Below are 13048 nucleotides of genomic sequence, written 5' to 3'. Positions count from 1 at the left end.
CACAGGAAACACTTGCAACGCCATGGGCAACTTGCTAGAAATAAACTCCAACACCAGCATATTTATAGAAAGCCTCTTTTATATCTTTTATCCGGAGAATGTAAGTCAACGCTTTGAGTCAAATATAGCTTTATTCAAACAGATGGTTTTTGGACAATAGTGCAAGCCAAGAATACCAAAGATACCAAATCCAGGAATTAATGTCTGTGAAAGTGGTAACACTTTATAATAAGGTTGAATACATTACCAATTGGTAACCACAATAGGTGGCATGAACTAACAATGAAAACTGTACACACTAGACAGGTCTTGTTGAGAAATAAGTATTATTTTCCATAAGTATAATTCTCATTCACACCATTGTGCTTTGCTTAGCAGTTTTACTCTATCGTCGCACTGTTGTTCAAAATGGGAACAGATTCTGAATAGTGGAACGAAGAGGAATTGTAAATCGGCAACTGGGAAAAAGAAAACCAATCATTCTCTTTTGCCCTGTAATGTGAGACTGTTTTTGAAACATTGTGTACTCTTACTATAATACCTGCCCATGGTCTCGGTGACATACTGCATCTGTACTTTTCTATTAAAAGCAGAATCGGTTTTAAGTTCTGGGTGATCTTATTAGTATTTGTAATTATTTGTACTTAATATGTACACATTATTTTTTGTATGTTTGGATAGACACTGAAACGTAGAATATCAATGTCAATTTATAGACAGTTTCTACAACAAAAACACTTTTATATATGTGCAACTTTAGAGAAATAATAATCTTTGAAATCTATTAAATATAAGTGAAACGCATGTTCATCTTTCACTAAGATGTCCATCTATCATATATTATAAAGACAATAATTTCAACCTATTAATTCAATATTCTATGAACCCTCAAAGGATTTGTAAACATTTGTACATCTCTGATGCTGTTTATACATGTAAGGCTTTACATTTCAGTGTCTATTCAATCATACAAAAATGTATGTGTGCTAGAAACACACTTTACGTACAAATACCTATGATTACTAATGAGATCACATTAAGTTGTATGTCAGTTTCTAGCACTCAATAAACCTGTTGGGTTTTTAAGATTGATGTAAGAGTCAGTTGTTGAATTGTCATCAAATATTCATGATTCCCCAATAGTAAAAATACTACTTTGTAACCATCCTTGTTTTATTTGGTCTTCATCAGAAAGGTGCAGGCTACCATCTGGACCTGTTCTGGGTAGCTGTCCTGTTAGCAGTGTGCTCTTTTATGGGTCTGCCCTGGTATGTAGCTGCTACGGTTATTTCCATTGCTCACATTGACAGCTTGAAGATGGAGACAGAGACATCTGCTCCTGGTGAACAGCCCAAATTTTTGGGTGTCCGGTAAGTTCTGAAGCATATGAAAGAAAAACTAAATAAATAAAAATTAAAGGGATAGTTCACCCAAAAATGAAAATTCTCCATTTACATACCCTCATGCCATCCCAGATGTGTATGACTTTCTTACTTCTTTTGAATCCAAAATATTCTCAGCGAGTCCACTGTATTTCGCAAGGTGTGCGGAATTTATGGTTGGCTAGCAGAAGTGTGATTGGCTGGCGTTTTGTGTGTAGACGGTCACTGCATGCTTGCGCGTCATGCGGTTAGATTCTTGCTTTTTAAATGTTGTAAGATGTCTTAAAAATTTCCCGGACAGTGTGTGCAGTTAATGGTTATCCTATTAATCAAGCAAAACTAAAGTTTTGTCTAAAACAACATTATGATCAGAAACCAATTGCAAAGCACAGCGCTCCAGTCTCAGATACTGCTGCTTCCATCGGCTGCCTACAGAAGGATTGACTTAGGAACATCTGTTTGAAAAAGTTTTGTAAACAGCGGGGATTACTTATATTATCCACCGTTACGGTCCGGCTACGATAGACGTCCAGAAATGGAGCGCAATGAATTACATATAAACAATATTATTATTGTGCTAACAGGTGAGTGTACATGTGCTGAAAGTTCATTAGAAATGTTGAGAGTTTGTTCATTTCTATTTAGCATTTTTTTTTTGTGAATGCTTCATGTTTTGAAATGGCATTATTACTGAGTATAAAAAGGAACAGCGTTTTTCCTGAACTTTTCCAACTGTTTTCATGCTGTGATGCTAAATTCTACAGTGGAAGACCATAATTATTAGATGAGACATGTACAGTAGTGAGATGTTTTATCACATTTGAAATGAACTGTATTAGGGAATACAGTTCCTCTGCCCTGCATTTTCCTGCCTGCAGTTCACTTTCTTTTGAGTGTTTTTGCAGAATGTGCTTGTCTTCCCTTAAGGGGAAAATGTGATTTGGAAAACAGTGTGGACATTAATTCAGTATCAATAAAATTTATTTGTACAGTGCTTTTAATAATACAGTACATACTGTTTTATAAACTCAGCAAAAAAAAAAAAAAACATCCTCTCACTTTCAACTGCTTTTATTTTCAGCAAACTTAACGTGTAAATATTTGTATGAACATAAAAAGATTCATCAACTAAGACATAAACTAACAGGTTTCACAGACATGTGACTAACAGAAATGGAATAATGTGTCCCTGAACAAAGGGGACAAAAGTAACAGTCAGTATCTGGTGTGGCCACCAGCTGCATTAAGTACTGCAGTGCATCTCCTCCTCCAGATTTGCCAGTTCTTGCTGTAAGATGTTACCCCACTCTTCCACCAAGGCACTTGCAAGTTCCTGGACATTTCTGGGGAGAATGGCCCTAGTCCTCACCCTCCGATCCAACAGATCCGAGACATGCTCAATGGGATTGAGATCCGGGCTCTTCGCTGGCCATGGCAGAACACTGACATTCCTGTCTTGCAGGAAATCACGCACAGAACGAGCAGTATGGCTGGTGGCATTGTCATGCTGGAGGGTCATGTCAGGATGAGCCTGCAGGAAGGGTACCACATGAGGGAGGAGGATGTCTTCCCTGTAACGCACAGCATTGAGTTCCTGCAATGACAACAAGCTCAGTCCAATGATGCTGTGACACACCGCCCCAGACCATGATGGACCCTCCACCTCCAAATCAATCCCGCTCCAGAGTACAGGCCTCGGTGTAATGCTCATTCCTTTCGATGATAAACACGAGTCCAACCATCACCCCTGGTGAGACAAAACCGCGACTCGTCAGTGAAGAGCACTTTTTGCCAGTCCTGCGAAGGTGGGTTTGTGCCCATAGGCGACGTTGTTGCCGGTGATGTCTGGTAAGGACCTGCCTTACAACAGGCCTACAAGCCCTCTGTCCAGCCTCTCTTAGCCTATTGCGGACAGTCTGAGCACTGATGGAGGGATTGTGTGTTCCTGGTGTAACTCGGGCAGTTGTTGTTGCCACCCTGTACCTGTCCCGCAAGTGTGATATTCGGATGTACCAATCCTGTGCAGGTGTTGTTACACGTGGTCTGCCACCGCGATTACGATCAGCTGTCCTTCCTGTCTCCCTGTAGCGCTGTCTTAGGCGTCTCACAGTACAGACATTGCAATTTATTGCCCTGGCCACATCTGCAGTCCTCATGCCTCCATGCAGCATACCTAAGGCGTGTTCACGGAGATGAGCAGGGACCCTGGGCATCTTTCTTTTGGTGTTTTTCAGAGTCAGTAGAAAGGTCTCTTTAGTGTCCTAAGTTTTTATAACTGTGACCTTAATTGCCTACCGTCTGTAAGCTGTTAGTGTCTTAATGACCGTTCCACAAGTGCATGTTCATTAATTGTTTATGGTTCATTGAACAAGCATGGAAAACATTGTTTAAACCCTTTACAATAAAGATCTGTAAAGTTATTTGGATTTGTACAAAATTCTTTCAAATGCAATGTCCTGAAAAAGGGACGTTTCTTTTTTTTGCTGAGTTTGTTTGCTTTACAAAGAACATTGAACTTTGTGTACAATAAATGTTTATTTGTATTGCATGTAGTTCTTTGTGTATGGTACAGTTTATTGTGTGGCTAAGACACAAGAAAAATAAATTCAATGTATCAACAGGATCAGTTGTTAACACTAAAACATTTAATGTAGGTTATAGCATTTAGATACAGTTATTATATTTCATTATTATAAAGCTAGATTGAGCTTACTACACAGTCATCTCCTACAAAATTGTATTTTATCAGAAAAACGGCAGCATGAGTCTCATCGCCTGAGTCCTGTAATACACGAGCATCCTGCTGTCTGGACCTCCCCTGTATCTGCAGTAAGTTATATAATCTCGATACAACAAACTCTTCAGGTTCTGACTAGACTCGATATATGCTTTAAAGTAAACAATTATCTACAGTTCTCAAAACATGTCCAACTTTAAAGATGTGAAGGCGCTAATAGGCTACATCGCTATTTAGGTTAGTCTGTTCAGGTTTTTCCATCGATGGATACTCAACAAAATAACTAAAATGCTTCTATTTGTGATATTTGGCCATCCTCCTAAAACCCATAATTATTAACAGATAGGTGGGGAAGAACAATATCGCCTCGCTGTAATTCTGTGATCATTTGTTCTCAAGTTTGTAATTTAATGCTGCGTTAGTACATAACATAACGATTGTTTACGCTTAACCAGAAGTTCTGCCCACATCGCCCGCAAAGCATCATGGGACTATTGTGGATACAAATTAATATTTTTAGAAGAATATCTCAGCTCTGTTGGTCCTTATAATGCAAATGAATGGTGACCAGAACTTTAAAGCTCCAAAAATCATGTTATGGCCACAAAAGTAATTATCAGGTTGCTAAATCCATGTCTTCAGAAGCTATATAAGTGTGAAAGAGAAACTCAATATTTAAGTTTTTATTTTTTTTACCATAAATCTCTTTCACTTTCAAAATGTGAAAGTGGACATTTATGGTAAAAAAAAAAAAAAAAAAAAAAAAAAAAAAGACTTATATATTGATCTGTTTTTTACCCACACTTATCATATCACTTCTGGAGATATGGATTTAATCAGTGGAGTCATATGGATTACTTTTATGTGGCCTTTATGTGATATATATATATATATATATATATATATATATATATATATATATATATATATATATATATATATATATTATTTTATTTATTTATTTATTTATTTATTTATTTTTGGAGCTTCAAAGGTCTGTCACCATTCACTTTGCATTGGAAGGACCAACAGAGCTGAAATATTCTTCTAAAAATATTTGTTTGTGTTCTCCAGAAGAAAGAAAGTCATACACATCTGGGAAGGCATGAGGGTGAGTAAATGATGAGAGAATTTTAATTTTTGGATTAATTATCCCTTTGTTATTGTAAACATTTCTTAAACAATTCTGTAAAAAATACTAAATGCTTAAGAAAATGCAACTAACCATATTATGCTTATGATAGCTAAATAAATAGATTTATCAACTTTTAAAAGGGATATGAAAACATTTTACATTAAAGGCTGTGCGTCCAACATGGGAAGGTTGCGTGTTATCCTAAAAAAACATGAACAAAACTATGCAAGTTAAAAGAAAATATACACCAGTCTACATAAAATATGGGCTCACTTGAAACAAGGATAAACTGTTTTGTACCGACATCATGTTTTGTGTGGTGATTGACTTTTTGAGATTAATGGTATTTAAATTATTTAATAATAATGAATATTTAACATTATTAACATTAGTAAATGTCATTGTTTCAACACTTGAAGGGCATTTTAGTTTACTTTTGTAGGATAAGCAATTTTGGTATTGTGTTGGGTCATCACTTGATAACCAATTCAAAATCTGCGTCATGAAGAAAAACCAGTTGAGAACCACAGCACTAGTTGACGTACAGTATTTTGCACCTCTTGTTGACTACAGAGTTCGGCTCACTGGGGCACATCTTAAAAGGCTGCTTGTTTGATTAATCTCCAGGGGGATTTATTGATGCAGCTGTAAGCTGAACAAACGCATACAGCCTATTTCTGCTGAAAACACAACCACCAGTATTTAGGACATGTTTTTAACTTTTTCATTTCAGTTAACCAAACAGACACTGACCACTTGTAAGGGGACAGTCTCCAACTGTACGTAACTTGTCTTTTATAGCCACTCATAGTCAGCAAAGTTTAAAACCCTGTGTTTTAGTGCAATGGTTGATTGGCAGGTGAAAATGTGGTCCTAAGTTGTTGTCCGGGATGCATTAGGAATGGATTAGCGTTTACATTACAAATGCAACATGCTCACTGCCAAGTGACTTCTTATTATAATTAAATGAATTAATGACTATTTTTTGCAATTATTACCATACATAGACCTTTTTTTTTTACTGTAAGATTTAATGATGTAAGATTTTTAATGTTTAGCATGTTGTGTAATTATCTCCCCTTCAGAGAACAGAGAGTCACTGGTGTCATGGTCTTCATTCTCACTGGTCTGTCTGTCTTCATGTCTCCTATCCTCAAGGTAATTAAACATACAGTAGGATCAAGCATGTGCCATGGCATTTGTGTGTGATTATCTTTGTCTGTTCTTAAAAGCATGTTACAGAAAACCATGGATTTGAATTCTTTCTCATAGTTCATACCCATGCCGGTGCTGTATGGAGTCTTCCTCTACATGGGTGTTGCCTCACTCAATGGAGTGCAGGTGAGTTACCAAGGACATGGAGTTCATCTAAAAGGACACATTTTTCAGTGCTGAATATAGGGGTGGGAGTAAAACTGATTCACTGATGTATCTTGATTCTATTAAATGATTATGTATTGATCCACAAAAAAAAAAAAAAAGAAAAAAAAAAGAAATCATAATTGGAATTTTAAATCAATTATTAAAAAGCATAAAGGACAAAACATTACAGATACACTATATGGCCAAAGGTTTCTTGACACCCCCTTTTTATTAACATGTTCGGCTATTCCATCAATTCCAGTGAAGACAAATCTAACTGCTACAGCATACATTACATATACAGAATACTTTTCTGTTCCTGCTGTGCACAAAGCGAGATCCATAAAGAAGCAATGTACTTAGTCTGGTGTAAAAGAACTTGACTGGCCTGCACAAAGCACAGACCTGAACCCCAGTAAACACCAATTGTGAGCCAGGGTCCATCACCCAACATCAGACAATAAGCACATATAAATTTTGTTGATGTTCAGGTTTTCACAAACTTTTGGCCATATAGTGTGAGTGCCATGTGGAGAACAACACCTAAAAAATGGCATAGATGGTGCATCTGCAGCAGCATTGTACTATGAAAAGGACACAAAAGCTGAATAAACCTTATTTTACAACAGATTACAGGAAATAAACTAATGTTCTGCATCATAAAATATACAGTATTTAAAGGCAATAAATTAAATTACACAGGAATCACAATTGCCGAACAGTTGTTCTTTACTCAAGTCGTCCACGTGCACAGCCATGGCTGATTGACACCGACAAAGTGCAGTATTGATGCAGTATTTCATTTAAACAATACGAAAATCACAGAGCAAATGTAAGCCATGTTTCTATTGGTGAGTCAGAACTGACATATTTTAATGTGCCTTTTATTTAGAATCTTTACATAGAATCTGGCAATGAACCAGATTTGAATGCTGTTGTTGCTGAAAAATGTAGCTACATCGAGAATCTTTTTGTAATTGGATCGTTAATACCTGAATCTAAATGGATTTCAATTGAGAGGTGCCAAAAGATTCCCACTCCTACTGAGAAATGCTGAGGTTTTTCACCTAAATATTTGTTCTCAGTTTATGGACCGGCTGAAGCTGCTCCTCATGCCTGCCAAACACCAGCCAGACCTGATCTACTTACGGCATGTGCCACTTAGGAAGGTCCATCTCTTCACTTTTGTCCAGCTGCTCTGCCTGGTGCTCCTCTGGGTCCTCAAATCCACTGTGGCAGCCATCATCTTCCCTGTCATGGTTAGTAACATGCCGCCATTCCCTATTCTCAGGGATTGCAAGAAATTTTGTGTCTATGTAATTTTTAATCCTTTCAAAATGGATAGGAACCCAATAAAAGGTAGTTGGTCTAATGCAGTTTGCTTGTTCCAGTTCTTTTAAACCACTATAAAATAGAGAAAAGGTTGATAATGTGTTATGATGTCACCAATAATATCAACATACACTAAACATCAAAGTGCCATGCTTGCTAAAGCTGAAGAATGTAATTTCTGTGGCACTAGTGCCACACTCTGTCACTCATTCTAACCACTTCTGGGGCTGACTGGAATGGCTCGATTTTTAGAACCATGTATGCTTCAATTAAGAACTCAAAATACCATGCAGCATTGCATGAAATCAATATGGCGGCATGCGCAGCCAGTAATAGTTTTCGCGATTGCATCTTATCTCCCACAATCAATCTTAGCATTTGCTGTTATATAATCTGTCCTCCAGTGCATCTGATGTGAAGTGTAAGGTAAGATTTTTTTAATTACAGTATGCATTAAAGAACTCACGATGGGGGGGTCCGTCAGTACAGAAGAAAGAGTTAAACAGCTTTCTGAATACAACCCCCGTCTGCTATTGATCAAACCAACAGATAGTCCTGCCCCCGAATTACGGCATTCCTTGAGTCAATATTGTTGTGTCAGACTGGACAGGTCACTCAAAACAAACAGAGGAAGGTTTAATTTGCTTAAGAGTACAGTGTTTACAGTTTTAGAAAATAAAAACCTATGAATAGCTTACATATAGTTGTCTCTGCATATTAAGCTGGGATAAGATAAAGTATTTTAACTAGTGCTGTCAGTTGATTGAAATGTTTAATTGCATAATTTTTCATAGTTAATTGCAATTAATCACAGATTTTGAAAGTGCTGAAATTTGACTCTATATATACTTGTCAAAATCCATTTATTAAAGGCGGAACCTTTAATGTGTCCACCCGGAATCATTACACTGATGCACACACCACAACACGCTTCCCTGTCAGTGATAAAATAATGGGTAAAGGAGCTCTTAGTGCTAAGTGATGTACAAAACAAGCCCAGATGGGACTAAAATCAAGTATTTCCAGCCTATATAAGGTGCATTTTAATTACCACTGAAGCACACAAAGTCTAAACTATCAAACAAAGGTTCAAAGCAGCACTGGACACTGGCATTGACTCTCTGACACAAATCATGAAAGCAGCTTCACGATGGCTGTAGGAAAGTGGATAGTCACAGTCTAGCGGTAGATTAATATTGTGGAGGACGAGGGTTTAAGAGATTTAATGCCCATTGCAATGAATACTAAACCTATGGGGACTAAAGCCATCTTTACACAGCAAAGGTGGCACAGAAGCTGCATCTGAAGTGGCAATTTTGTGTATTTTCACAGAACATGAATAAATGCATTTACACAGCAGTTGCAAATGCATAAATAATGTTATGAGATGAATATTTTAAATGTAAAATTATGAATATAGAAATATTAAATGAATGAAATTATGAATGAATATTCAAATGGGGATTAATTCTTTCAATAAGTCAACCTCCCAATTAGACTTTGGGAAATGTTTGTTACTTGAATGGATGATATTTTAGTGCATTTCTATCTTTATACTATGTAAGGCTTTGTTTGGAAAATAAAAGCATTATATTGTTACATATTGTTTTGTTTTCTTTCCTAAGATGGAAATAAATGCATTTTAACAGGAAAATAAGTATATATGTATATCAAATTTCAGCATTTTCCAAATCTGTGATTAATCGTGATTAACTACAAAACAATATGTGATTAATAGCGATTTATAAACTTGAATCGACTGACAGTCCTAAATATAATGCTTAATTAACATTTTCCTAAAACAAAGCCTTTCACAGTATGAAGATAGAAATGCACTAAAATAGCACCAATTCAAGTAACATTAAACCTTTCCCAAAGTCTAAGTGGGAGTTTTATTAATTGAAAGAACTAGTCCTCACATAGGTTGTGTATTTATTGCAATGGGCATTAAATCTCTTAAACTCTCATCCTCAACAGTATTAATCAGCTGGCAGACTGTGGCTATTTGCTTTGCTACAGCAATCATGAATCTGTGTTCATGATTAGCGTCAGGGCATCAATATCTCATTCTTCATTTTTGTGATAGTTAAGACTTGACATGCTTCTGTGGTAATTAAACTGCACCTTGCATAGGCTGCAAAGTACTTGCTTTCTGTAATAAGTTCCATCTGGGCTTGTTTTGTACAACAAATAGCGTTAAGAGGTCCTTTCCCACCACTGTTGTGTGTTGTGGTGTGTGTATCAGTGTAATGACTCTGGGCAGTGTAATGACTCCACCCTACTCCAACCAGTGTTTATGCTGGCTCATGCTTTATTAACTGTAAATGCGTTAATCGCGATTAAGAAAATATTGTATTTATTTTATACTCTATAGTGCACACTGACTAATAGAAACTGTATTTTGATTGGTCAGATCTTGGCTCTTGTTGCTGTGAGGAAGGCATTGGACTATGTCTTCTCTCAGCTTGACCTCAGCTTCCTGGATGATGTCATACCCGAGAAGGACAAGAAAAAGAAAGAGGATGAGAAGAAAAAGAAAAAGAAGAAACAAGGAAGCATAGACAGTGACATGGAAGATGTGAGTGCTTGTAGCTATTGTCTTATCAAGAATTTAAAGACTTTGGACTCTGCAAAGCAGATAACTTAGTTGATATCTTTTTATTAGACAAATGCTCTTTAATTTATTGATTTATAATATCTAATGATCATAGACATACAAATATTATCAGATCTTTGTGTCTATTTTATTTTATTAAATTTCACTGAAACTCATAACTTTTATTTAAGAATATATTTCCAATATTAATCATGCACCACAGTGTTTGGCTTTATATCCAGGAATAAAATTCCTCATGCAGAAGAAGTCCCCACTTTAAAAGCACTCTAGGTTTGTAGATTGCATTTAGCTCAGAAAAAAGTAAAAACAGCACGAGCCAGCAGAATTGTCACTTTACATTACTCTCCATATATTTATAAAATGCTTTCTCTTGTGCCCTTGCTGTTTACTTTACAGAAATGTGTATCTGATTGAACTGATTTTCTTTCTGGTAATGGGTACCACACTGTATATCTCAGTGAGAAGTGTTTATTATAGTAAAGCACTCAACAACTGAAAAAGGCCAGTCACCGTACACCGCTTTCAACACTAGGCTATGAATGCTCAAATGTGTTGAGCGTTGAAAAGTACAGGTATAGATGAGGTGTGAATTACTACTATGGTGCATGTAGATTCAGCCCCTAAAGCACTTTTTGATGGTTTCTCCCTGTGCAGTCTGACTATCCTTTCAATGAGAACGTCCCCAGCATTAAAATCCCAATGGACATGATGGAGCAGGAGCCTTTTTTAGGAGATAAGGCCTCCGACAGTGAGTAGACCTGATCTGGGGCCTCACCTCAACTTCTAAGATCCTTGGAAACCCCAAGGAGATGCTCTCTAACCTTCTTTATAATTCAGCATGACTGCTTAACTTTCTATTTAATTGTTTTGTATGCAAATTACGTCTGAGTTTGTCATTCCTACATGGCTTTTGACAGCTTATTAACCTTTAATTGTCATGTCATAATCACCTTTTCTTTAAGTTTGCATTTCAGTTTATTGTGACTCTCTGTTTAAGTGACTTGCTAACATAGAGTTTGGGATGCTTTAACCCTTTTAAATCCTCTTGGAATATTTTTGGATGATTTGTTGACACTTCCATCTGGTCTGTCATTTCTCATTGTTTAAAGGCATAAATCCATGGAAATATCACTCCTTTTACAAATACTGAATCAATGTAATCGATTTTAATCAATTGGAACCCTTTAAGACAGGGGTTCCCAAACATTTTTTGTCAGCCAACCCTCTATATTGAAAATAATTAAAACACCTTATTTATTCATTTAAATTAGATCACACTGTGTTCTGTTGAGAATTTTAATTTTATACATTTTATGTTTTATAAATACATTTTTTTTTATTTAATTCAGCATTGGCATTTCTATCACAGTCTCATCAACATCAACAGTTTATGAACCCCTGGTTGGGAAAACTGTTTTAGGATGATTTAAACTAGTTATTTGATTTTATTTGATTTTATTTATATAAATTCATCTCACTACAAAAAAGTTTTAAATGACTTTTTATTTGCATTGTTGGCGCAAAGGCTTCTTAGACATTTAACTTTTGTCTTAGTTTGTAGACGAGTCTTAATGTTAACAATAATCTAAAGAAGATGCCAATTAAACTAATCCCATGAAATCCTTTAACATCAATTTCACTCCTAGCACACGCATGAGCATTTGATGTCTTTAGACTTCAGAGACCAGATTCTGTTCGGCTTTTCTGCATGTGTCTCTATCTGGTGCCTGTTTGTCCTGAATGTGTATGTGTGTATGTAAATGCATGATGGTGTAGGTTCCCTGTTTAGCTGAGGTCATGCATGCACTAATAATTTCCTGTTCTCTTTATCTTCCAGGAGAAAAGTCCCCTTCATTCCTTGACCGATATACATCGTGTTGAAAAGCGGCACTGCTTTCAGACCAGCCCAATGTCAAGGTAAGCATCTGAAGTTGGTGTAAGTTACTAAGCATTTTAGTATGCAAGGGTGTGTTGACGTTTGCCAAGTGTGCATATTATGGGTCCTCTTAACAGGTTGTAGATATTGGATAACAGAAGATGGTCAAAATGTTCAGCAGCATTGTGCTCTTCAGTTTAGATGCTGCTTTGGCTCTGTCTAAATAAAATGCAGCATCAGTGCTGCCTTAACCTTACACGTTGTTAGTGTCATGACAGAGTATACATTTTATCATATTATTATAATTTCATTTTTAAAACAAATTTCATTACATTATTTCTACAATTGTAATTCTGTGTGCAAATCAATTAATGTTGCCTCTCTGCAGCATTAAAAGGTCTGTGTAAATGCACTTTATCATGGTGTATATGGCTTTTCAGATGCAGCTACTGTGCCACCTTTGCAATGTAAAGACAACTTGCACTACAGTAACTACCTAGAATAATTACTACCTCACACAACCCAGTATGGGTGCCTGCACACATCAGAATTTTTCTGCATTCATTATTTATTGTTGTATTCAGTATGTGTACTTATGCACAGTGTT

At 36.4% G+C, this 13048-nt stretch overlaps 1 protein-coding gene across 6 annotated transcripts in view; it reads left to right on the top strand.

Moving 5' to 3' along the window:
• LOC127424464 (electrogenic sodium bicarbonate cotransporter 1-like) overlaps positions 1-13048 on the top strand; it is a 75646-nt gene that overhangs the window by 60478 nt on the left and 2120 nt on the right. For 5 of the 6 annotated variants that reach the window (XM_051669747.1, XM_051669732.1, XM_051669741.1 and 2 more), the window contains 7 exons: positions 1192-1370; positions 6340-6412; positions 6527-6595; positions 7702-7875; positions 10362-10526; positions 11220-11313; positions 12403-12482. In XM_051669747.1, coding sequence (XP_051525707.1) covers positions 1192-1370; positions 6340-6412; positions 6527-6595; positions 7702-7875; positions 10362-10526; positions 11220-11313; positions 12403-12446 — 798 coding nt within the window. In that variant the 3' untranslated portion in view covers positions 12447-12482. Of the gene's footprint in view, positions 1-1191; positions 1371-4131; positions 4222-6339; positions 6413-6526; positions 6596-7701; positions 7876-10361; positions 10527-11219; positions 11314-12402; positions 12483-13048 lie in introns of those variants that run through there. The other variant, XM_051669754.1, reaches the window with a different exon arrangement.

This window comes from Myxocyprinus asiaticus, chromosome 3, assembly GCF_019703515.2.
Source record: "Myxocyprinus asiaticus isolate MX2 ecotype Aquarium Trade chromosome 3, UBuf_Myxa_2, whole genome shotgun sequence".
Classification (NCBI taxonomy): Eukaryota; Metazoa; Chordata; class Actinopteri; order Cypriniformes; family Catostomidae; genus Myxocyprinus; species Myxocyprinus asiaticus.
The sequence above is the reverse complement of the archived record's forward strand: the minus strand, read 5'-3'. Positions and strand labels throughout refer to the sequence as shown.